At 43.2% G+C, this 27,371-nt stretch overlaps 1 protein-coding gene across 1 annotated transcript; it reads right to left on the bottom strand.

The window, feature by feature from the left end:
* Positions 1-1,931: 1,931 nt before the first annotated feature.
* LOC138393565 (ubiquitin carboxyl-terminal hydrolase 17-like protein 6) lies at positions 1,932-27,135 on the bottom strand. The gene is made up of 3 exons (XM_069484778.1): positions 27,019-27,135; positions 4,581-5,853; positions 1,932-2,155 (listed from the first exon to the last, which is right to left on the bottom strand). Exons 1-3 carry the CDS (start codon positions 27,133-27,135, stop codon positions 1,932-1,934), a joined length of 1,614 nt encoding a protein of 537 aa, XP_069340879.1.
* Between the last annotated feature and the right edge of the window lie 236 nt (positions 27,136-27,371).

Here is a 27,371-nt window from a genome sequence, read left to right on the forward strand (position 1 = left end):
CCGTGGGTGGGGGTGGGGGCATCACTGTATTTTGAAGCGAAAGGGAAAGGCTCTTCCACAAGGTACCTTGTGAGTTGAGACCTCAATGTGATTTAGACTTAAGGATCCTCGGAATGAAAACACTACATACGCATTTAACCAAAAGTTATGATCCACCTTGACTACAAGGACAGCATGAGGAGTATCGGGTGTGTGTCCTGGTGCAGGGTGGATCTGGGGTGTAACTATCAGTATGTGGATCAGGAAGGGAAAAATTCATATAAAAATGAAAAACTTGGAAGTGAAAAATGAGGATTTTACTTATCAATAAGAAGAATGGTCTAGAAGAATTGAAAGAGTTCAAAGCACTCTTGGCATAAGTCAAGAATAGCCCCTGACCTGGTCCTGGCTTTAGAAGGACCCACTGTGGCAGAAATGATCACACCTCCCCTTTCTGATTACTTGGCTTCAATTTCCTGCAAAATGTCACCAAACTCCTTCCAAAGTTTGCAAGGGCTTTTCTTGGGCTCCTCCTCCCAAGTCCAGACTGGGAGCCAGTGTTAGCACCTGTAGTCCTGGGGGTTGGCCCAGCTGGACACTTACCAAGGGTTTGGACAGAGCAGGGCCCAAACTGAGACCTGTGTGCAGTGTTTATCATACTCAAATATACATGAACTTCACTCAGAGACATTGTTCAGATGCACATTTTGATGCACTGGGGCCGGCTTTTATTTCTGGGTTCTGTATTTTAGCAAAGCTCTAGGACCTGCAATGTTCTGGATATTCTCAGGTAAATGGAGCTTGATGATTACGACCAACAAGAAATTGATTGAGATGTTTGATAAGCAAAGCACCTATTTGATCTGCCATATTACGATGACTTTTATTAACACTGAAACAGATTATAAAAAGATGCTGTACAATAAACTTTAATAATGAATATACCACATCAAGAGAATATCCCCCATAACTGTTTTCAGTGACACATGTCCACAGATGAAGACTCTTCTTTCAGGACAGGAAACAGTTTAAAAAATGCAGGTCCCAGAGGTGAGTTCTCTACGGAGAGTTTCCAAATTTCAGTCACTGACACATCAAATACAGACTGATTGCACACTGTGATGAGGCACAGTAATCACTATAGCTCTGTGAGCCACAGTAAAGCCATCTTGTATGCAGGCTAGTGCAGCCATCTGTGTACGGACTCACTGTTGTGTAAAGTTAAAAAAAGAATACATGAATAACAGAAAAAAATTTATACAGTGATTCACTTGTAAGTGATTGTTTAAAATCATTAGGTGTGTATAGTTACATTGTACTACACTTGGCAGTTCCCTGGAAAAATGTTCCTTGGATGTTCCTCAAGGAAATGTTCCTTGATTTAATGGATGCTATTTGCTTCTGTAAGTTTGCTTGCTTATGAATTATTGTAATCAACATGTTCTTAGCCATATGTGTATTGTTAGTATCGTTAATGGTGAAGGTATATAACTGCTGCTCACTTTAAGATCAGGGCCATTCTCTGTCTCTGGACTTTCCCAGGACAGGGATGGTTGTTGGCCAGCTAATAAAGACTCCTAATTTGGCTCAATTCGGTCTTTAGGTGGTCATTTCTCGCATCTTAGGCTATAACACACACCTTCCAATTTATATCACTGGTTAATGCATTCCCCCATGTCTTTATTCAGTTTATTATACATATAACTTAACTAAAATAATTTAAATGCTAGTTTGATGAGTTTCGTTTTACATGCAATTTGAGTTTACTCAATTCCAAAAGCAAATGTCTGTCTGTGTCCAGCATGACCTGGGGGCCAACATCGGCACAAGCTCCACAGTCAGGGAAGGCGATACCCTAGACAGGGGCTGCTCCTTCCACGGTCCCCTCCTCAGCACAACAGTCCCATCTTAGACCATGAGGCTGGAGGACGAGTCTTGCTCCACCTGGTGTCTCACTCTGAGTCACTGTCCTCAGAGGACAAAGAAACCAGAAGGTCCTCATACAGGACGCTCAGTGGGACCTGGGCACAGTGACCCTCAGACTTCTCTGGGACTTGAGGGCTCCGAGCAGGAGGGCCTGGCTTCTCAGCGGGCAGGGAAGAGGGAGCCAGCAGGAGGCTGCAGCTCCACTGCCCATTGTCCAGTCTCCTGAAGGCCATCCTGAGGGGGAGCAGGGCTGGGTGACGGGAGACGGGGCTCGGTGCAGGCCTGGACAGGGTTCAGGAGAGCTCTGCTCTGTGGAGGCTGCAGGTGAGCGCCAGCTTTCTGGGTAATTTTCAGCTTGTTCTCTTGGGATGCCTCTTTCAGTCCACATGTATTTATACTAAGTGGAGACTGAGGGTCTGATGCCCCAGCTCAGCACTCTGAGTGCATTTATTGCAGGCTGAGAAAGGGCTGAGTCTGAATTGATTTAGGGATTCTGACAAAACTGGATTTGGGCAGATATCTTACTTGAGGCTGACTTTGGGATCCTGGATCATCTGGGGGTTGAAGGCCACCTAAGGAACTTCAAGGGAACAACCATGAGGTCCATTGCTGTCATATTCACAGGAGGCCAGTGTCCTGGGGACAGTGCAGGAATGTGACAGGGGCATCAGGGGTTGACACTTGCAGTTTCTTATTTTGTCCAGCAGCTTGAAGAGGACCTCAGCTCAGTTCTTCTCGTGGGAGACACTGCAGGACAGATGGACATTATGGCACTGTCTTTACAGGTGAGAACAGGGTCAAGGACAGATTTTATCTAGTTAGTGTGGAGAGAGATTGACCTGGGAGAATAGTGCTGGCAAAGACACCTAAATAGAACATCAATTCGGGTTTCCTCTACATCAGTGAAAGAGGAAACTCACCACATAAAATGGTATGGGTCATATAACAGAAGAAAGGGCTTGCAGATGGGCAAAAACGTGTTATGTCCCTTTAAAACATCCCCTTGCATCCCTGCCTCAGGCTAGTGGTCTGGAGCAGAAGAGGAATGTGTTTTGTTTGTTGTGCTATAGGAAATGATGGCTCTAGGGGATTGTCTGGGTGGAGGTCACAAGACCACCTTGAGTGAAGATTGGATTAATCCGGTGGAGGTCATGAGATTGCTTTAGCTGAAGATGGGATTGAACAGAACCCTTAAGGCAGGGCGTGGTGGCTCATGCCTGTAATCCTAGCACTCTGGGAGGCCAAGGCGAGGCGGGTGGATCGTTTGAGCTTAGAAGTTCAAGACCAGCCTGAGCAAGAGCGAGACCCAGTCTCTACTAAAAATAGAAAGAAATTAGCCGGACAACTAAAATATATACAAAAAAAATTATCCAGGCATGGTGGCACATGCCTATAGTCCCAGGTACTTGGGAGGCTGAGGCAGAAGGATCACTTGAGCCCAGGAGTTTGAGGTTGCTGTGAGCTAGGCTGACGTCATGGCACTCTAGCCCGGGCAACAGCATGAGACTCTGTCTCAAAATAAATAAATAAATAAATAAAGCTCTGTACTTCTGCTCAGAAGGGGGACGCTGGGACTTTGAGACAGGAGTCTCCAAGTCTTCTCATATGCTGGCAAATTAATAATCTCTTTCCTTCTCCTAAAGCCACTGTCCACATTCTTCTGATATGGCCTTGGGAACAAGTGCCGAATTTTCAGTAACAGTCACATAAAACAGGCAAAGAAATACCAATGGTCATTTTAATGGCAAAAGTATCTCAAATTTGTGAAGAGAAAACAATTTTGAATAACAACTTCATAAATTTTCTCCATCAGATCGAAGATTATGACAGTTTTTCATACCATGTCCTGTTAAATAAGTTGAAACAAGCACTTTTATTCAGGGTTTTACAGAATAGAGATGAATATGTTTTCAAGGAAGTTTCAGAGGATTGTGTTTTCCTGGAAAATTTGAGAATATTTATCAGACTTTATCAGATTTTCTCCCTTATACGATTATACCTTTAGGAGGCATCTGACAAAATCACTTCTACATGCCTCCTCTAGTACATTGCTGGCACACATACAGTTTTACAACTAAAGAAACACACGAAAAATGACATCAGAAGAATAAGCAAATGAAAACTTAACCCCACAATCTAGAATTGAATTGTTAGCTGAGTCTTCACACTGAAGGGGTTGGGAAGGGTGCAGATCTGGGTCACTGACTGGTGAGGTGGGGCAGGGACCCAGGGCAGAGCCTCACCCTCAGATAAGGGAAAGATTCTGTCAGTTCCATCCAGTTTTGCTTCTCAAGGAAAACTGGCAGATAATGTCTAATGATTGAGGTGGCGGTCAGGACAACTTTTGAAGATATGAATAATATGTAGCCAAAACCCCAGGAATTACTTGTGCCCAAGGCGTTTGCATCTCCATGAAAACTTCCATCACTAAGGCAAAGGGCCTCTCATCCCCAATTACACAGATTCTCTCCAACCCCCAAAAGCCTACGTATCCAAATACTGTCTGCATCAAAATCCAAAGTCTGACCAAGGGCGAGGGACGTGCACAAACCCCTGCAGTCTCCTCTTGTACACCACCCACATCAACCATGACATCAATATGATCAACACAACCAGAAAACTTGTGCCCTGCTTCTTGCTATCTCTGGCCCTCCTTCCCAGACAGGGGACTTTACCAGTGCTCAGGGACATCTGCTCTGTCATGTTCCTGGCCGGTTTCTGCAGCAGGTAGTTGTCCTGCTCAGTGTCATTCTTTGTCAGCTCACTCCTGTACTTCAATTGATGAGACATGACTCCATTGGAAGGCAGGGTGGATTCTATTTTTCTGAAGTTGAATTCAGGCTCTGATCGGTTTTGCTCCAGGAGGCATTTCCACTGATGTAAGGACAGTTCTCTAGTTGTTGTTTTCCCGAAGTGCACCTCCAACTCAGGAACCTTGATGCAGGAGTCCCTGTTGAGTCCCCCTTGGGTTGCTCCAATATCTGTGTCTTCAGCCCCATGGGCTCTTGGTTTCTCCTCTATTGACGCACGCCCACCGTCCCTTTCCAATTCACTCTTCTGGATGTAAAAGAGGACATAGGCATGTTGACTCAGGACAGAAGATATGTCACAGGCGGTTACTTTAGCATCATCCATTTTGTACCACTGGCCATTCCCAGCTTTGACATAGCAGAAGTAATGTCCACTTTGACAGCTCCTCCCAGCATGGACTAGCACAGCATAGAGGAGGTAAATAAGTGGTCCTCTCTTCTGCTGAGACATATATGGTTGCATGTCAAGACACTCAGGATATTGCACTTCTTTTGCAATTTTGTTGCCTGTGATATCTGAGAACCTTTTCAATACAAGGATGAGGACCTTGGAGGCAGTGTGCAAATTCAAGGACTTGGAGGCAGGTACCTTCTTTAGACAACTACTGCAGTCATAGGCATTCTCTCCATCCAGGTGTTCTATCTTCACCAACTGGTCCAGAGCTTGGTTCACACTCTGAGCTGCCTTGATATCCAGAGCAATGTCCAGATAAGGGTCAATGGTGTCTGAAATGCCATGGCAGTGGAGACACTTGATTTGAGACCTCCAGTACCCTCTAAATATTTGATGGATTAGGGTTGTGTCCTCAGAGTGACCATCTAAGGGCTTGTGCCCAGACAGACAAGCTTTCTTCATGGCATCCACAGTGAACATCAGAAACTCATGGGCATCTTCCTGGTTGTATCTATGGAAGCCAGCAGCGAGTGCATGTGAGGGCTTGACAACATTTCCAGGATGCTGCAGCACCCTTGTAACATGATCTTGCATAGTGCACAGCATGCAGGATTTCTGATGATGACAGGTTAGAGAATGCTCCTGGGACAGCATATAGTTGGCAAGGGGTGGTGTGTATGTCAGACACTGCAGGGCAGCATTCATGTAGCAGGTGTTTCCCACATTCCAGAGCCCAGCACCAACCTCATAAGGTCTCTTCCACATCAGCAGAATTTTGTCCCTGTGAGCCAATTGCTTTGTCACAGGAGCCTCTTTAGAATACAGGTCGAGATCTGTTGGGAATAACAATGATGAGTTCTCATTAGACTGGGGTTGTCTTTAACATCAGGTGAATTTGGCTGAGAAGCTTTGAGTTTCAGAAAGACATTGAAAGGAGACTCACCTGGCCTGTGGAGTGAAGCAGCCTCCATGTCTCCAGGAGTAACGATTCCAAGGCTTCCCGGCTGGGATCTCAACTCGAAGAAGGACGCTTCCTCTTCTGAGACTGTCTTCAAATGGCAGGTTTACCTCCACATGAGCCTTTTTATTGCTCATCCGACTCCTCACACCCACTCACTAGGTACAAGATGCACCAATCAAGTCCAAGCACTTAATCGGATTAGGAGGCCTCAGGGCGTGTTCTCTGGAATTCCCCAGATAATCCAATCAGCACCATCCCCATTACTATTTAGAGAACACCTGGAGCAAATTGAACTATCAGGATTATGCATAAATATCCTGAGAAAGGAACAGGGGTGGGGTGGTGGGCATATATTTCTTTTAGCTCTTTGAAAACAATAACGGAGGAACATTAGATATTAAATAAGAAGTTGGACTCACACTTCCTGATTTTAATTCTTCCTACAAAGCTAAGGTTACTAAGGCATAATGGCACTGGTGGAGGGTCAGACACAGAGACCAAGGGAATAGAACAGATGGCCCAGAAATAACCCCTCCTTCTATGGTCAATTGACGTGAATGATTGGTACAAAGGTATCAAAACCTTTCAGTGTGAAAAGGATAGTGTTTTCAAAAAATGCTGCTGTGAAACTTAGATATCCACAAAACAACGTAAATTTCGATCATTACCTAAAACAATATCACAGTTTAAATCAAAATTGATGAAAGAATAAATGTAGAAAATAAAGTATAAATTATTTAGAAGAAAGGCAGGGCAAGGTGGATCTGGCCTGTCATGCCAGACTCTGGGAGCCTAGGCCGGTGGATCGCTTGAGCTCAGGAGATGTAGACCAGCCTGAGCAAGAGTGAGACCCCATCTCTACCAAAAATGTTATTAGTAAAATTAGTCCAGCATGGTGACACAGTTCTGTAGTCCCACCTACTCAGGAGGCTGAGGTAGGAGGATTCCTTGAGCCCAGGAGTTTGAGGCTGCAGTGAACTATGAACTCACCTCTGCACTCAAGCCTGGATGACAAAGTGAGATCTTGTCTCTAGAACGATTAGGAGGAGGTGACAAAATCAATATGGTGTAGCCTGGGAAATGGGAGCATGGGGCTTTGGCCCACACGCTCCTTTCAAGACAGTTCTTTACGACCACAAAGAAGGTTTGAGTCTGTATCTTTGTGTGTAGTAGATTTCTCCTCCTTAAAAAGATTCCATTATGCATTCAGGCATCTCAAATTAATACCTGAGAATTAAATAAATTATTTGAGGCCGGGCGTGGTGGCTCACGCCTGTAATCCTAGCACTCTGGGAGGCCGAGGCGGGTGGATAGCTCGAGGTCAGAAGTTCGAGACCAGCCTGAGGAAGAGCGAGACCCTGTCTCTACTAAAAATAAAAAGAAATTATATGGACAACTAAAAATATATATAGAAAAAATTAGCCAGGCATGGTGGCGCATGCCTGTAGTCCCAGCTACTCGGGAGGCTGAGGCAGTAGGATCGCTTAAGCCCAGGAGTTTGAGGTTGCTGTGAGCTAGGCTGATGCCATGGCACTCACTCTAGCCCAGGCAACAGAGCGAGACTCTGTCTAAAAAAAAATAAATAAATAAATAAAAATAAATTATTTGTAAAAATTAAAAAAAAAAAAAGAAAAAATCCAAACTAAAGTGAGGAAACTATTTAAATAGACATCTCTCCAAAAAAGATACACAATGCCCAATAAATCCGGGAGAGCTGCTCAACATCATTATATGTTCAGGAAATACATATCAAACTATGAGGAGATACTGCTCCATTAGGTACTCCTACCCACCCCATTAGGTAGGCCAAGCTAACATAAATCAAACAAACCAATCAACCAGTGAGAAAATAAGAAGTTTTGTTAAGGATGTAGAGAAATAGAACTCTTAAATATTATTACTAGAAATGAGAAAATGGTGCAACCCTTGTGTAAAACAGTATGGCCACTCAGTAAAAACATAAACCTATAATTACTATAGGATTCAGAAACTCCACTTTTATGTACATAAATAAAAGATTAAAAGCAGGGATGGAACATATTTGTAAACAATTGTACATACTAGCAATATTCACAAAAGAGAAAGGTAGAAACAATTCAAATATCCATCCGTAGTTGAATCTATAAACAAAATATGGGGTGTGCTTGTGTGTGTTTGTGTGATATAATATCCTTTAGACTTAAAAAAAATGAAAGTGTTTATTGACACACTGTTAAGGAGGATATTTGGAAATAACACAAGTGTCAACCAAAATGAGAGGGGTTCAAACAGAATGCCCATTGCTTCTACACAAATGGGCAGTAAACGACCATGAAACTGAAAGAGATACATGTGGGTCTGTGTGGCCATCTAGAGACTTTTTAGGCATGATTATTCGAGTCACAAAGCAAGATGAATACTAAGCCAGGCTACAAAGGACAAATAATTTATAATTCATGTCACATGAGTTTTCTAGATCAGTCACACCCATAGGAAGAAAAATTGTGGTTTGCTAGAGATTCTGGGGAGAAAAATGTGGAGTTCCTGTTGAAAGCTGCACAGTTTCAGGTGGGGGAAATGGGAAGTTCTGGATGGATGGATAATGGTGATGGTGGAATATCATTGTGAATGTCCTTGATGTCACAAAACCACACACTTAAATGTAATTAAAATGGTATATTTCCTGTTATATATATGTTAGTACAGTAAAAAATACAAGGTGCAAACTGAAACAGATATATGTACAAATATTTATTTATTCTTACAAAAAACATATTCTTAACACCATGTAGGGGTACCTATATTTTTAAAAAATACTTCCAACACAGTAAACAACGAAGTAGAGTGAATTGTTTCCAGGACAATTAGGTGGGATATAACAGGATTAAGTTGATTACGTTAAGTCACACCTACACTTGCCCACCATGGAACTGTATAAAAGTCAGCGTGAACAGGGAGCCTCCCTCAGTGTCCCTTACTCAGGAGTCCTGGAAGCTGCCTCACACCCAGCAGAGATTTTCCAGCATGGACTCAACTCCTCTGAAATCCTACTGAAAGACAGGAGGTGAACCCCTGGATTTCAGGTTTGTATCTTTAACTAATTTGTTCTTCAGATTATACCTCAGAAAATTAGTAGAATTTAAAAAAAAAGTGATATTGTGGTTTTAGCTTATGGAGTAGCGGTTTTTTTTTTTTTATTGTTAATTGGATTTCTTTGAAAAGAGACATAAAATACTCCAGTTTAAATGTCATTTATTTCACAAAAATTCACATTTCTAAGGAAATATACCCAGCCTCCTGACTTTGTAGGTAAACAGCTAAACAGTTTTGGAAATCTGGTGGTTTTCTCCGTGGACACGAAAGGCTAAATATCTCACTGGTCCTTCGTTTCTTCAAACATTTCACTGTGAATTTTTTAGAAACTACATAGACGGTGGGGTTCTGGAGATAGGGCAGTAATTGAAAGACTGTAAACCATAAACTTGCAGGTTAGCAGGGAAAAATATCATTTGCCTGTGAATTTGAGTTAGGAATTTGCATATGTTAGCATCCAAAGTGACAGTTCAAAAGTTAACAGGAAGGCATGTTTGATTGCTGATTTTCAAATATGTGTGCTCCAGGATTGTGGATGAAAATTTTCTGCAGCTTCGATGGTTTGGTAGCTCTTGGAAAATATTGTCTTTGATTTCACAAACGAGGAAAGTGCCCTAGGGCTTTTCAAACTCTTTGGAATCAACCCTTCAAGGGGAAAATCTAAACTGACCATTTCTATGTGTCTGGTCTAAGGCAGGGCCCTGTCCTGGGGATAGGGAATGATGGGAGAGGAAGATAACACATCAGTTAATGGGAGGCCCCTCTGTGAGGGAAGGTTGAGCAAGTGGTTGATATGACTTCCTCCAGGGGAAGAAAGTGTTGGGAGGATGTTTTTCACTATGTGAATTTATAGTGCTCTTCACAATTTCTTTTTTTCATTCAGCGCATCCAAAGGTGAACTCCCGAGGAAGTCTGACCTGAAGCTGCCAGGAGATGAGGCGGATGGCAGGTCACTACCCACAGCCTGAGAAGAACACACTCAGCAAAGCCCCGACCATGAGGAAGCAGCAGAGGGGACGCTCAGGGCCCAGGGCTCCCCCACCCGAGAAGGAGAATCCCAGGGTAAGTGGAAACGTCTTCTTTGGGGATCAGGGGACACATGCACCTCAGAGCCGGGGACTGATCATAGAAAATTCTCCCACCATGACCCAGTTTTCTTTTCCCATCCAAGGGAAAAGACTAAGCAGGCAGGCGAGCCTATCACAGACTCTCAGGAGGGAACTCACTTCCCAGTGAGTTCAGGTGCAGCCAGGATGTTGTCCTGGGGTTCAAATCTGATTCGTTGTCCCCACCCCTAGAACCTTCACTCTCTCCTCCTACTGTCCTTCCTAACGTGGGCTTTGGGAAATGACCTCCTGTCTTGAATATCCTATAGCAGGTCACTGGGTACTTGTCCAGGTCACCTCCCTAAAACCAATATTCAGCTCTGAATGCAAAATCTGTCCTTTGATTGCCCTTGGACAGCTGCCTGTGATTGCTGCTGACTCGCTCCCTGACCACCGTCCTTCTCACCCACAGGCGACGTGCAAGGACTGTGGGGCCTTTGGACACACGGCCAAAAGCACGAGGTGCCCCATGAAGCGCTGGAATGGAGCCCTGGAGCCACAGCCCTTGGGCTCCAACAGGGGGAAGGAGAACCTGCTGCCACAGAAGCCCCAGAATCTCCAGAACCCAGTGGCCCTCAACCAGAGTGAGAGGGACAAGGAGCAGAGACCCAGGTGAGCCATGTGGGAGGCGTAGCTGCTGCCTGGGCACTAAAAGCCCAGGAGGAGGTGTCTCTCCACCTCACACCACGTGCACAGCCTTGTGCAGGCAAAGACAGAAACACTGGGGACAAAGACACAGGAGGTCCCTCTCTTGCAGGTCTCCAGGCCCAGGAACTCTTTCTACTCCTGGAGATTCAGTAAGGGTGAGGGGCCAGGGCAGCTGTTGAGATTTTGCACGTTACAGGCAGAAAGGGCATGGAGTCTAAGGCAAAGTCCTTAATGGGAAAACCTGCAGGGCTGCCTGGAGTAGGGGAGGGATCCCACACGAGGGAAGGTGCAGAATTAGGGCAGGTCACAGGGCATTCACACCTGTGTCACACCCAAACACTCAGTGGGCCGGGGCCCCAGGAAGGTTTCTCCCACGTGTGGACAGGAAATCAGTGGGTTTTACTCACACTGTTTGTTCTGCAGGCAGGAGCAGCAGCAGAGGAAGGCTGTCCTGAAGACGTCTCCCACGAGACCCCGGGGGAGGCAGCTGCAGGACTGGAAGGAACTGCTGCAACCTTGTGCCTACCTGAGGGTGAGTGTACCCCTGGCCCCCTGCTCCTTTTCTCTGCTGGGTCCCCCTGCTGTGTGTCATTGCAGACCCTGCTGTGTGTGCACACTCTAGTCCTTACCCCTCTGTGTGAAGAATTAGTTTATAGTCCTCTCAGGCCAATATCATTCATTTCTTTATACTTTTGAGATTCCATTTTGCCCTTTTCTTTGTTTTAGTAAGATTATTTGCAAGCCTGCTAACGATATTCCTGAGAGGCATATGGAAAATTTTAATTTGATTCCTCCAAAATGCAGAATATTTCTTCAAGGAACATGTATCTTTAAAGAGAACAAATTTTCTCAAATTGTGTGTTATATTTTTTAACCATCCAACTGACTTCAAAAAACACTGGCTGGACACACTTCAAGGAAGAGTGTATGACAGGTTTTCAATGTTAAACTTAATTAACAACTGCATATTTTGAAAGACTTATTTTCCAGTGTGACATGAAAATATACCAAGTTAATTTTTTAATTTGTCTTACCTTAATCAGCCTAACTGGAGTACCCATTTATCTTTAAAAGATTGTTTTTAACTGTTTTATTTTGACATTTAATGTTATTTGCTTCTTGTTTTTTCAGTTGGTGGATTTTCATTTCCATTCGCTGGTGAGGAATTTCTAATGTGTTTTTTCTTTTCCTACAGATCCCCACTAGGCCAATGCCGGTCTACACAGCCAAGAAGAGGCCTCTCCTAGACCCTCTTCTTACTAGTCAGCCACCTGTCAAGAAATCTGACTTGAGCTCTGTGGGCCATTCATTGTCTCCCATCACAAGCCCTGAACTGAGCTCCTTCTCAAGTCCTGGACCAAATAGAGGACAGGCAGGGGTTCTCACAGACACCCCCGAGCCTCCATCCAAGCACTATGGCCAGGACCCTCTGGCCTTCGACAAGCTGGCACACAGCTCGGGTGCCCAAGGCTCCCTCGGAGCTCCCCAGGCTGCCTCCAAAACCCCTGGCTTGGGAGAGGTCCTCCCGCCCCAGGCAGGAGCCACGTGTCCTGCTCTGATCTCACAGCCCTGCCCACCGCCTGCCACACGTAGCTCGGGCCAACACTTCAATCTCAACATCAGGGCACCAGGCAAGAGATCTGCCCAGAGCCCCATCCAGACTTGCCAGCGTCCCCAAAAGAAACCGAGACACAGCCCCTTCCAGGCCCCTCAGAAGAGCACTCGCAGACCGGAGCTGCGCCCTCTGCAGGCTGACCAGCCTCCACCAAGAGCAGCTGGACTTGAATCCAAAGGGTCACCTCAGTTGACCAGGAAGAAAGCAGCCCAGGTGCCCAGCGCTGAGCTGCAGCCTCCACAGCACAGAGCTCTCCTGAACCCTGTCCAGGCCTGCACCGAGCCCCGTCTCCCGTCACCCAGCCCTGCTCCAGGCCAGCCCCTCAGGATGGTCTTCAGGAGACTGGACAACGGACAGTGGAGCTGCAGCCTCCTGCTGGCTCCCTCTTCCCTGCCCGCTGAGAAGCCAGGCCCTCCTGCTCAGAGCCCTCATGTCCTAGACTCGCCTGAGGGTCACTGTGCTCGGGGCCTACTGAGCGTCCTGTATGAAGACCTTCGGGTTTCCTCCTCCTCTGAGGACAGTGACTGGGAGTGAGACACCAGGGGGAGGGAGATTCAGCCTACAGCCTCTTGGCCTGCGAGGGGACTGTTGTGCTGAGGAGAGGACCGTGGAGGGAGCAGCCTGTGTCTGGGGAATCACTTTCCCCAGCTGTGGAGCTTGTGCCAATGGTGGGACCACAGGTAATAGTGGATGCAGACAGACAGTGGTTATGTGAATTTCATAAACTCAAAATGCCTTTAAAGTGGGACTTATTTACAGGCATATAAAATATTTGTTAATGAAGTTCATTGTGTAAGAAACTGAATTGACATGTGGGAGAAAAGTTGTGAACTCTCATGTGAACAGAAGACTGAGAAATTTTTCTGTACTTTGGTCCAAATGACTACATTTGGGGGGTGTCTGGGTGATGCCTGGGGTCTGCATCTCTGAAGCCCTGGCCTGTCCCAAGGCGAGAGTTTTTGACTCTGTAGAAGTTCTCAGGGGAAACCAGGGTTGGGATATTTCTCTTGGCCTTCTACATTGTGGTTTTCTAATATCACTGTAAATATTCTTTTTCAGTTTGCTTCGGTGTTAATAAAATTCTCACACCTATAACATGTTGTATCATATTTTTTCTTCTTAGCAATGCAAATTATTTTACAAATTATTTCTATTCATGGAAGTTTATTTATGTAAAGTAATGAGGATGGTGGCAGGTCCTTTGGCTGATTAATAATTCAGAATCTAAGGTAAAATTCATCTCCACGGCATCAAATGCCACTAAAAATGGGAGATGAGCCTGTGGATTTACATGGTCACGAGGACCCTGGTGCTGCTGGCGCTGGTGCCAGCAGACCCCACTTCTAGCTGCACTGAGCTGGGAAATCCAGTCCAGCACATGGGTCTCCACACCCAATCCTCACCTCACACCCCAGTATAAATAAGCTTGGTTGCCTGGGAAGGTCACCCATTGCCTCACCAAAAGTTTACTTTGTTTTGATGATTCTTAATAACTCAGATAAAAATAGGAGTCTGAGTAAGGCAGCCTTCGGGAAACAATATGCATCCCTTCATTAAAGCAAACTTCACTGGGCATCTACTGTGAGTTCAGGTGTTTAGGGCACACCGGAGAGTTTAATTCTCCTACAGCTCCTCAGAAAAGAATATACATTCCATGGGAGGATTCATAATGGATAACAGACTTAAACCTAAGACATGAAACTGTGAGAATGCTGTAATTTTTTGTAGAGGCTGGGTCTCGCTCTTGCTTAGGCTGGTCTCGAACTCCTGACCTCAAGTGATCCTCCTGCCTCAGCTTCCCAGAGTGCTAAGATTACAGGCATGAGCCACTGCGTCCAGCCTGTGTGGAATTTCTTTACACATTTCCTTGTTCTGTCTGTGTGATTACTTATGTTTTGTATAATTATAACTTCATCTTCACAACTTTTTTGTTAATCATTCATTTTTTTCTGTGACTATTTGAAAAACTCCTTTAAAAAATACATGTGGTTTCTTGCTTTTAAAGATACTGTTTAGATCTGCAAAACAATCAAAAAGGAATAGGCTCTGAGTATATTTGAAATTAATATTTGGTTATTTTAATTGGCAGGGGAAAATAAAAAGGTGATTATGAAGCTGGAACTGTTTAATATGTATATTCTAATGTTCTTAGATACAAAAAACTTTCCTTTGGATGCCTTTCCTAGTTTCATTTCAACCTAGGCTTAAGAGGATCTTGATACTCTGAAAATACAATTGGTGTTGGAATTGGTATAAGAATCCACCACACTCTACAGCATTTCCACCTTCTTCGGCAGGTAGCAATTGTATCTTCTGTTACTTTGCAGGTGTCTCTTCTGCAGATGCCAGACAGATTGAGACAGTGGCCTTCAGAAGACGCCATACCACTTCTTACTGCAGTGGGAGAGATCCAGTCAGATAATTAGTCAATGGATGGAGTATTAAACCATATGCGCTCTTAAGTAACAGAATAATTCTTGTATGAGCATTTCCATTAAATATGTGGGGAAACACGCTGGACAAACGATACAGTTTCTTCTGCTAGAGCCTCCCCCATTCTGGCCCTCATGTTCACTCTCTTTCTTCTTTAACCAGAAGCTCAAATATTAAGAAAAAAAAAACCTTTTTTTTCCTGTAATTTTTGGCTATGTCTACTTTAGACTTCAAAATGAACTTTGGTAAATATCAAATAAAACAAAAGAGGATGGAAAAAAATGTATGTCCTAAATACATTAATTTCTTCATTACTTTACTTCTTTATGTGGGTCTTCAACAAATACTGAGTGTCTACTTACCAGGTATTTTTTGTCCTAATAATAGGACAGTAAAAATGGCAGAAACATTTCTTAATTCTCACAGAACTTATGTGCAATGAAGAAAATCTAACCATACCAAAAATAAGGGGTGGGAAACCTGCGGCCTTCTATTTTAACAAAATCTTTCTATTTTTATTAGCACATTTTTGTTCATCTGCTATATTTTTATTGTATATTAAAAACAAATCTAACATTTGCTCTGTAAAATTTGGATTTGGTCAAACATTGAACTTAAAGGACCTAGAAGGCCACATGTGGCCTTAAGTCCACAGGGACCATCCCTTGCTTAGTTTGTTTGGAGTACAGCAAGGAAACCTGTGTGGATGGAGCAGATTGGAAAAGGAATGAGTTTTATAAGAATAAGGTGAAGAGAAACAGGATGAAGATCGTGTATGGCTCTAGCTCACTGAAAGCTTGCAGATGCATGTATCTGATGTGGCAGTTGGCTCACTTCACCTCCCTTAACAATCCACGTGGTAATTCTTCTTTTAAATGTTTACTGTTTGACCTTTTTTACCTCCTTTCCCCCATGTCATTTAGATAGGGCTAAAGTGAAGGTTTCAGGAAAAAAGATTGTGTGGGAACTCGGTTGTGGAGCTAGTCTAATGGCCAAATAGAGGTATAAGTTATGCTGTTGGATAATTTATTACAAGCTTGGAGTTCAGAAGAGAGGTCTGGCAGGAGAATTTAAAAGGACGGGACAGGCTGAGACCCCCAAGGAGTGGATGGAGAGACAGAAGAGGACCAGGAATGGAGCCCTGGGGCTCTTTGATGCAAAGAGTTATGGGAAGAGATGAAGAAGCAGCAAAGGAAACTGAGGAGGTAGCTCCAGTGAGATGGGCTGAGAATCAAGTGAATGTGGTACTGGAAGCCACGTGAAGACAGTGCATTATGAAGAAGGCATGACCATTCACGTCAAACGCTGACGACAGGGCAAGCAAGGTTGCAGTGAGAAATGCCCACTGGATCTGGCAACGTGGAGATTATTGGTTACTTTGACAAAAGCAGTATCAGTAGTAGGGTGTAAAAAATGGGGAGAATGACTGGGATGTATTTATGAGACAACGAGAGGAGAGGAATTGGAGACAGAGAGTATGGATAACTATTTTAAGGTGCTCTGCTGCAAAATGGAGCAAAGAAATGAGGTGACAGCTGGCACTGGAACAAAAGCAAGGAAGTATTTTTTTCTTCAGATCAGAGAAACAACAGTGTATTTGTATGTTGATGGTTATAATCCAGTAGGAAGAAAACTGACGATATAGTGAACTGTAGCGGAGAAATTCTTAAGTACACAGAGGAGATGGAATATAGTGTACACATTTATAATATTTTTAACAATTTTCTTTGAATCTCTGGACATCTGTTGTGATGTCAACCTGAGATGTCATTCCTGAGATGCTTATTTTAAATATGTTCTTGTTTTTTTCCGAAGTGTCACCAGATTATTATAAAGTGTGTTAGTCTTTCAAAATGCAGCTTTTTTTTGTTGACCTGTTGTATATTTTTCTTTCTCATTTGTTTCATTATTTCATATTTTTGCATTTATCATTTTCTTCCCTTTATCTTCTTTAGGTTTACTTTGCTGCTTTCTTCTAAAGTCCCAAGAGGCATGCCTAGCCCATTAACTTTCAGTCATTTATCTTTTTTGCATCGTAGTTACGTGTTATTCATTACTGTGTGATGAACCTGTAACACACCATGATCAGCACATCTTGTGTCTTTACTCGTGTTGTTTCACTTGTCTGATGTTCCTTTAATTCTCTTCTCTAGTCCTCAGGTTCACTTTGCAAATCATTTTTTATTTATAACCATATACTGTCATGATTTCTTTTGTAAAGTCTGTGTTATATTGTTTTTGTTTGTTTGTTTATACTTTGCCCAGTCTCATAAAAAGAATGAGTTTCCTTCTTCTGAAACTCCATGTTGCCAAACAGCCATTCTTTAACTTCTCACCTATCTTGGAATAATCATTCTTTTATATATTTGTCTCTTCCCATAAACCTTTCAGACCCGGTGCAAAGCACTCAGCACTAGGTCCACCCATCTCTCTGACCCAGCACGTGATTATAATAGCAGATGTTGCTGCAACTCAATTCTGTCACATCTAACTGCCTACAGAGAAATTTCCACACCTCACCAAGGCATCCCAAGATACATAGTAAGGATAAAGCAGAATGTGATCTCATTGGGCAGTTAGGCTAATGGTAATAGAATGGTCTCTTTCCCCTTTTGCCCTGTTATAATCCTGAGGAAACTGTTGATATTAGGTTTCTGAACCCGTAGGGCTTATTCCAGGATCGTGTCTGACCTGCCAGGGAGCTTCTAAACTGCAGGTCCCTAGAGCCAGTTACGGACTTACCTGAGGGTAAGAGAGTCAGGAGGAGGAGGAGAGTGGAGAGAAGCAGACGGAGTCTCATGGCTGCGAGGCCACTGAGGAGAGGCTTCGCCGCGGTGGAGCCTGAAGTTCCTGAGTGTGGCAGGTCTGGGGCTTTTTATGGTGCTGCCTGGACCTGTGGTTTGTTCTTGGTTAGTAGAGCCTGACAAAGAGAGAATATCTGAGTCCCCCACAGGAAATCTCCAGGGACACAAAAGGACATAAACGTGGCGATAACTCAATGGATGAGAAAGCAGTTGGTTATTGTTCTTCCTTTCCCAAAGTCTCAGGATATGTGCACCGTCAGCTGCTTTCTTTGCTGTTTTCCCCTTGCACCTGTGTCAGTCATTGGTCACACTTTAGACACCTATTGTGTGTCAGGCAGCACAGTAAGAGCTTTTACCTTGGACTAAAATTGGCCTTTTGCAGCCAGAAGAGTCACATGAGATTAGTATGCTATAGAGGATGAACTGTTGCCATGTCTTGCACTATGTGGAAGATCACTCTTGAATGTCCTCCTATTGTGGGAATTCTTGCATTCTACTGTGGGTGTAGAATCTGACCTCATTTCTTGATGATGAATTTCTTGACGTCAGGAATCATATCTTATTCTTCTCTGTATGTGTATCTTAGAATCTGACTCAAGTCTTAGCATATAATAGATATTCAGCAAATGACTGAGAAATAAATGATTGAGATATAGCTATTTCCCGTCCTGTAACCTGTTTGCAGAAATTCGTTATTACCCTCAGTTCACATGTCTTGGAATCCTGTGTGCTATTTTGCTGCAGCTGGCTCTGTTGAGCTTAAATTTTCAAATCACAAAGGAGCTTTGTAAAAATATGGTGTTCTGTTGCTCATTTAGAAGAGTTCAAGTCACATTATGGGCATTTTATTCTTATTAATTTTTTGTTTTTAATTTGTTCTTTGCTAGTGAACCTTGTATGTTGCATATTGTGGGCATACTGTCATTGCCAGCTATTTGCTTTAGAAACAAATGTTAGAGTTACAATAAGCAGTACAGATTATTTTGCTTAGTCACTTACCTTACAGATGAAGAAATGAGACCAAGGGAAAGGAAGACCAAGATCACCTAGTGATCTACTGAGGAAGGTGGAAGAGACAGGGCTAAAGCTTGGGCATCCTGAGCTACATTCTATTTCCCCTTCTTACTCCTTCTCTGTATTCTCCTCTTCTCCCCCAGCCTTTCAAAAAAATTGCACTCCTGCTGCAAATGTCCACCTAAGGACACCCAGAGAGGACCCCACCTTCCATGCAGACTGCTGTCTTTGGCAGAGTCCTGTATTCTCTTCTCTAGTCTTGTTGCATTTTGGCTCTATTTTGATTGGGTGATTATGAAAACAAACAAAAATGAATTAGGTTTTCTAAATTTGGAAGTTTTAAAGCTTGATCAAAAGCATCGATTTTTCTGGGGATATGAGTACAAAACATATATTTTAAAATATTTTAAATTTAGTTTTAAAATCCAACCCATATGTTTAACAAGGGTGACTATTTAATAAGTACTGAGCAGATGGGTCTTTAGCAATCAGAAGGATAATTATCTTCTAAGTCGAAGTCACCAGTTTTGTGTGCTACTGAGTTAGTATAACTGCATATGGCGTCCCCTTTAACCAGTCTTCGGGGAGTCGTACGAGGGAAGCAGCACGACAGAACCCAGGGTGGGATGTGCAGGGAAAGCCAGGAAGGAAAGAGAAGCCTTCACTCTGGTACGGAGTCCACTCTTGAGGGAGGCACTTCACTTTTTAGGGCCTTAATTTTTTCCTCTATACAACAAGAATAAGGAGCTAGATCATCTTTAAGGCCTCTTAGAATCTTGTCACTGACCGATTTCACAGTGTCTGCAGTCCTCATAGCTTCTCTGCTAATTGTAACGAGGCTAACTGATCATTTGTTTTGTGAAAAATACTTCTGTATTTGTTTAAAAACTACTCATTCTTCTCTTCTTAAAAATGAAAGCATTTTTAAGGTAATTTATAAAACGTTCAATGAGTCTCTCACATATCAGCTCTTCACACTGTGGTGGGGTAGCTTAGCCCATCCATGGGGGTGTAGCTCTCGATCAGCCTGTCCTTCCTCCCCAAACCCATGTGGAACGTGGGATGGAGGACACACTTCACACGCATGCAAAGACACAACACACACACTCGATTACCAAGGGAAAGGTGCGGAGGAAAGCCTGGGACGGACAGCTCAAAGACTGCATATTCACTGTGGCCATGATTTTCCTTCCACAGCCTGATCCAGGGTCCCTAAGACTTTGCCTTAGGCTTTCAAGCCTTGTGTTACTTGTGGTTTTCAGCTTTCTTTTGGTCATATGTTGTTTCTCTAATAGTTCTAATTAATAAAACCGCTTTTTCATCCTGTGCCCATGCTGTGTTTTAGGGGCTTGCTAACTTTTCCCTGGACTATACAGCCGTCAAAGCGACCAGCCTATGGCTTCTTGGGAGTCAAAGGTCCTGTGTTTTTGTTCTTTGCTTGTTTCCTTGTAAGGGCCCCACATACAGTGGATGCTTAACAAATATCTGAAAAACAGAACTGGTTTTCTACCTCTGTTCTCTTCCCAACTCAATCTCTTCCGTTTACTTCTTCCAGATTAGTTTTCCTGAAGCAAAAAGGGCATCATCTCACAAACCACCCCTCATCTCCCAGACCTGAGGGCCCAGCTTCCCATTAACACTGTGTAGCCCTTCAAAAGTTACCAGCACAGATTAAGACAGGAAGGTCTGGATTCACCAAGAATAGGCATGCCTCCCATCATATTTTCTGTTGTAAATGTTGGGTAATGTCTTTTTTCAAACAACATAAAGCACAGGCATTGACCGTTCCTGAAAATATAAAAGAATTGTCCACCCTCTCACATATCTGTAACCACTTTCTGACTCCTTCCCAACCCTCAAGTTCCTGAATTCTACGAAAAGATAAGAAGATATTCCACCTGATGAAAGGCAGTAAGTTGCTTTCTTTTTTGGATCTGCATATTCAGGAGTTCCAGGCAATTTCCTGATCTATTTTGGATATCTGGTCACTTCCATGGGTAAAAGCAAAGTGTCCTACACACACTATTCTAAAGCATGTCCGTGCAAGGTGCCTTACACCTGTTATTCACACATGCATGCTGTATGCAGAATACACTCTGTTGGAAGTTCATCTCTGGTCCCTGTGTTTAAAGTTCTACGTTAGAAGACTAGACGTTGAAAAGGAAAAGGGAAAGCCAGGAATTGGGATGGAGTCTTAAGGGACAAAGTGAAGCCCAAGGGACCGACAGTATTATGGGGCAATGGTTTAGAGATTTTTTTACACTACAGTAATCTTTTCAAGGAGATCCCTGCCCCCCGCAACCAGTTCCTTCTACCTGAAACCAATATGGCTTTCAAGTAGCTCCTACAGAAGTGAACTGGGATAAATCACTTTTTCTGAAAGGAAGTAAAGGAGTTTTGCAGACAAATGTTTAGTAGAATAGGACCCTATTTTTTTGTTGTCAAGATCTAGAAATTGCTAGTAAACCTGTCTAACTAAATTCACATTTAGTGATGCAGTAAAGAGGGTTTTGAGCACTTGAAACACACTTGCCTTCATTTCATCTAACAGAGTTGCTGCGGAGAACTAATGAATCAGGTGGCTTGAGGAATCTCGGCCAAGGGGTCTTCTAGATTCCCTACGAAACCCCCTTTTAGCTCATAGGTGATGGTGATTTCATTTTGCATGTTGGATCCCTGTAAAGTCTCACGCACTCTACTCTTACCAAGCCTTCTGCAAAGTGTATTTTGTTACCTGGTAGAGAATGGTAAAGAGGGGAACAGGAATCCTCATGGCTGCAGAGAGAAGGAGGCCTGGCTTCATTTCCAGGAGGTGGAGAATACTTCCATCTGCGGCTCTCTAGCGCCAGTGGAATGTTTCTGTCTGGATACTAAGTGCCCGTCTGTGCTCATTAGTGATGCTCATGGACAGAGCTGCTCTATGTGTGCAGAATGGCTCTCATGGGAACACTGAGAGTCCTTGTTTTGTTGGACATTCAGTTCATTAGAAGGATGTGGGCGCACAGTTTGACCAGAAAACCTTGTTAAGTAGGAACATAAGCTACATAAACGTTTTGGCAAAAGATTAAAGTTTGTGAATAAACATCCATCCACATTAAGTTACAATGAGTTAGGCTATGTGGAGAAACCAGTTGGTTTAGTTAAGGACTAAACATTTTGTTAGCGAATACTTCCCAGACTTAACTAACCTTAATAACAGTGAATCACCCTACTCGCTCCTGATCTGAACTTCACATCGGGGAGAAACTATACAAAGGCTGTCTATGTGGCAAACCCCGTAGTTAATATTTTCACATTATACAACATGAGAAAACTCACAGAGGAGAGAAACCATATGGATGTCATGTACGTGGAAAAGCCTTTAGTCAGTGGTCTATCCTTAGATGACATGACACAACTCACCCTGGAGAGAGACCATATGAATGTGATGTGTTTGGGAAAGCCTTCAGTCAACAATCTGGCCTTAGATCACACAAGAGAATTCATACTGGAGAGTAACCATATAAATGCCATCTATGGGGGGAAAGCCTTCACCCAAAGTACTAACCTTAGGCAACACAAGACAATTCACACTCAAGAGAACATTGAGAACGTCTTCTGAAAATATTTTAATGTTAGATGATGTGGTACTATAAATGATGAATGTAAGAAATTCACAAGGTTCTGGCCATAGTTTTAAAATCTAAACACACCATAGGACTTAACTGAAGAAACACTGTAATCAATATGGAAGATCCTTCAGGTATCCTTATTCTTCACTCTATACAAGTAAATTTACATGGAAGGGAATCCAGTATAAATAACATCTATGTAGCAATAACTTGTGAGTGGTTTGATCATAGGTGACAGAAGAGAACCAAAGCTGTCAATATAATTAATTTTAAGGTATTGAGCAACAGCTATGACTTAAAAGACACCAAAGAACGTGTATAAGACAGAACCCCTATGTGTGTAATTGTGGGAATGCCTTAGTTTATTGTTAAATAACATGAGAGAACCCCACTTGGCTAACAATTGGTCTGTAGATAAGGTGAAACAATATTCTTCCCAGCACCAGGCTTGGTGTACACAAGAAAACTCTGTGAGGAAATAGTTGGAAAAAGAGGAAATATGAGAAGAAAGGCTTCAAAACAGCAGTGAATCCTCTTGTGAAATACAAAATATGTCATACTGGAGAAATTATTCAGTGAAAAATAATGAGACATCCCTTATTCACAGAGCAAGACTTCTGGCACATGTGAGATTTCATACTGCATGGAACACTCTTAGTGCCACAAAAAGAGAAAGTCCTCACTGATGGTGTATTCCTTAGTTAACACTGAGTTTCTCACACTGAGGAGATATCCATCTTAGAATCAATGTGAAGAAATGGCCTGGTGGACTTCAGGACAGAAAACTGGGTAAAAGACAGAAGGCAGACTCTAAAAATACACCTTTAACACAATTTATGAAATCATTCTGAATTCTGAGAAAATGTCTACTCATAAAACTGTAGCATGTTGATGTACTCATCTGAGAATATTTAATGCAGAATGATGTAAGAAATCAAACTGCTTTCCAATAGTTGCAAACATGTTTACTGTAAACAATAAAACCTGCTGGGAAAAATCTAATAGATTCATGGAGTTTCAGTATAATATTTGCAACTCTAAGACACAGATTTGCATGTGTTCTCATTGGCACGTGGATGGAGACTCAGCACTCCTCTCTGAGTCTCTCCAGCCTTCAACAGCTTTTTCCACACCGCACACCTTCTCTCATTCCAAGTTCCACCAAAGCCACTTGTCTCTTTCTAGCCCTGGAGTTGACATAACAGGGATCTTTAGCACCATTTGTCTGGTTCCTCAGAGTGGCATGACTTCGATTTAGTCGGGAATTGAGGGCGGCATCAAAGAAATCTGGTATAAACTGTTGTTTTTTTCTCTGCTCCTGAGCAGCTTCCTAGGGTCAAAGAATAAGGAAACTCTTCTCTCCTACTTCACAGATGGCTCCTTGTATTTTGTCTCTGAAGCCTCTCTAAGCGAGGGTAGGAGTCAATCTCATGACACCACAAGTTGTAGACAGGTCACTTCTGAGTTACGACACAGACAGGGACACAGCTGTGCTCCCCTTACTGCAGCTCAGAAGGTAAAACAGCAAAATAAAGCTCCCCAAATCTACAGCCACCACACACATCCTTCGTATATTTCATTCAATGTTCTTATCCACAAACAAAATGAACAAAGCATTTCTTCTCTGCTTTGAGCCCAGAGCCTGGAAACACATGTCCTTCAAAACCCCCATTCTGAACCTAAACATCAAAGGAAAATCTCTCAGGATACAAACTGGGATGATTTGAGGTTTTGACAAATTGGCAAACTCCCCAAACCATAGGCCTTCCAGAGGCCAATTAAGTGGATGCTTCCTTGGGTATAATTAGTACATAATTATTTTAAAAATCTCCACAGCAATTCTATACTGCAGCCAGGGTTTATGTCACGTTGCCTGGGAACGCAGGGAACAATCAACCCCAATCCTTGACATCCTGGCTGGAGAGGCAGGGGCTGGGTCCAAGCAGGGGCTCGCATTATATTGACAATTTAATCTATTTACTTAAAAATTTAATTTATTCCCAGCCAGTAGCTGACATTACCTGTACTCCTGGCCCGCAATAAGATGTACTATTTGTGCTGTAAAGTGGTATGGATTTGACACATGCATAGTGGCAGGTCTACACCATGAAAGTATCCCACACAATTCTCTTATTCTACCTCGTCTTCCCTACACACAGAGAAAATCAATCCATTTTGTATTCTGACCTCGTATTTTTCTTATTATTTCTATCCACCTTCCTCAAAGGAGAAGATACCGTGCTGCACTTCCATTTGAACTTCCAAAATTAAAGAACTGAAAAATCTGAAAACCAACATTCAGCGATTCCAATTCAGCTCTTGCACTGTGACACCAACGCCGGCAGATGGCGCCAAGGCCGGCCTTTCGGGACCACATTGGCGCATGCGCGCTCCGACCGCGGAAACCCACTCTGGCTCTATCCCGAGGAAAAGCTCCCAGCACTGAGCCCTGACTGCCTCTGAAGACGACCCGAGGCTTCCGCGGGTGGCTGTAGGGATAGAGGCGTCCGAGGCCAACGACGGATACAGATGCAGAGGACGGGGCTATGGGAGCGCCGCAGAATACGGCTGTGAGAATTCTTATATTCACTCGGGCAGCAAAAGACTGCTTCCGGGTCAAACTTGTCGTTCCTCCGGGACGGAGTTTAGACGCAGGCGCGGTGCCCCTCCCTTGTGGTGTTTCCGGGTCAGTCTCTACTTTCGCCTGGTGGATCCTGAGACTTCCGGTTTGTTTCCACGCGATTGTGTGGTGTGCGCGGTGGGTCTGGGCTTCTTCGACCCACTTCCAGCATTAATAAAATGGTTGTCATGTTTTATGGCAACAGCTTATTGTTGTCAGGCCATTTATATTATTCCCTCCGAACAGCGAAAAATCGGTTGACCTTAAAGGCCATTTCCGTGCACGGATGGAGAAGAGGCGCTGTCTGCGCAGCCGGTGCGACTGCGTCCCCGGGCTCCGGAGGGCTCCGGGGGTCGCTGTGGGCGGTGGGGAATGTGCAGTTGCACGTTCCATCTGCCCTAGACCCCGGTTTCCATTGCCTTTCCCTGTTCACCGGAGCGGTGGAGAAGGAAAGCACCCGCTCAGCCGCAGGGACTTCACAGGGCCAGGACCTGGGCAGTGAGGGCGGAGGGCAGAAAACTGTCTGAGAAGAGCAAAATTGCTGCCTATGTATATATACACATCTACTTTTTACTTCCCTCTCTTCATTTAGTTCTTTTCTGTGTCACACATGAGATGATTTATCAATTCAAATACATTTGACGTCAATGTGAATTATAGCTCATAATTTAATTGATTCATTAATGTCTGTATTTGTTATTTCCCATTTGTCTTTATTTTTATTCCCAGAGTATATGAATAATTATATTAAATTGGAAAAATATGACTTTAATCTATGTTTTAGTTTTGTCTTTATGAATATTTTATAGTCAATATTGATAATGAAGCTTATAAAATGTATTCTTCTTGGGAGATCTGTGGAAATTTCTTTTATCTAATGAAAAATTAATTTTTCAATATTTGTGGGAATACCTATTAAAGAAGTCTATACTTTCCCATCAACATGAAAACAATAGTAGTGGTTTTCATTACTACCAGGTAATTAAACTTTGATGACTACACCTACCAGGCAATTGATCTGAGATGTTTAGAAATTAAGCCCTGGGCAGCACAGGGAGACCCCAACTCTACAAAAAAACAAACAAACAAACAAACAAAAAAACAGAAAAATTATCCAGGCATGGACTCACTGGCCTGTTTTTCCAGCTGAGCCAGGATGATGTCTCAAGCCTTGGAATTGGGGGTTGCAGTGAACTGTGAACTTGCCACTGCACTTGACCCTGGGTAGAGGGTCAGACCCTGTTTCCCAGGAAAAAAGGAAACCAAAGTACCTATTGGATATGTCATATTGGGATGAATTTTATTAACATTGAAAAAGATTTAAAAACTACAGCTTCACCACCAAATCTGATAACCATATATACACAATGTCACATTTATTGACTATTCAATATGAGCATGTATCTCCAAAAAAATGTAGACTTCCCAGCCTATTACATCCCAAGAACACTCCATGAGAATTACTTTGATGACCTACTAAAATACATGAAACAATGTATACCAGTAGAAGGCATGGAAAAGTAAAAACATCATACCTATCTTAAAAATCTACTCATATTTCAATTAGCGAAAGTCATGAACATGATTTATAGATAGCCTACAACACCCAAAACCAAACACCTCATGTCTATCCACAAGGGGTAATACAGCACAACTAGAAAATGGTGAAACCCAGTAATAAATCCAATCCTCTCCAATACCTTCACAACAGAATCGTACAACTCAATACCTAAAAGTCAGCAATTCCCACTAAATTTCGTATACTTTAAACATATGCACATACAAAGTTCCTCCAAATGTTTGAAATGTTCAGAACACTTGTAAATGCAAAACCTGGCCGGGCTGGTGCAGTGCCCGTGTAACATGAGCTTCCATAGTGCACAGCATGCGGAATTTCTGACGACAACAGGTTAGAGAATGCTCTTGGGACAATATATAGTTGGCAAGGGGTAGTGTGTATGTCAGACACTGCAGTGCAGCATTCATGTAGCAGGATTTTCCCACATTCCAGAGCCCAGCACCAACCTCATAAGGTCTCTTCCCCATCAGCAGAAGTTTCTCCTTGGGAGACAATTGCTTTGTCACAGGAGCCTCTTTAGAATACAGGGGGAGATCTGCCTTAGTTGAAAGTGATGAGGTCATAGGTAGATGAAGATTCCAGTGGACTGTAATATCAGATGAATTTGGCAGAGAAAGTTTGAGTTTTGGAAAGGAATTGAACCGCGGCTCACCTCCCCATTTGAGTGAAGCAACCTCCATGTCTAAAGGAGTAATGATCACAAGGCCTCTCCACTGGGACCTCAAGTTACAGAAAGATTCTTCCCCTGAGAGACAGTGACAAATGGCAGGTGTTCTCATGTCCTCAGCCCTTTTATGGT

The sequence above is a fragment of the Eulemur rufifrons genome, chromosome 12 (assembly GCF_041146395.1).
Source record: "Eulemur rufifrons isolate Redbay chromosome 12, OSU_ERuf_1, whole genome shotgun sequence".
Classification (NCBI taxonomy): Eukaryota; Metazoa; Chordata; class Mammalia; order Primates; family Lemuridae; genus Eulemur; species Eulemur rufifrons.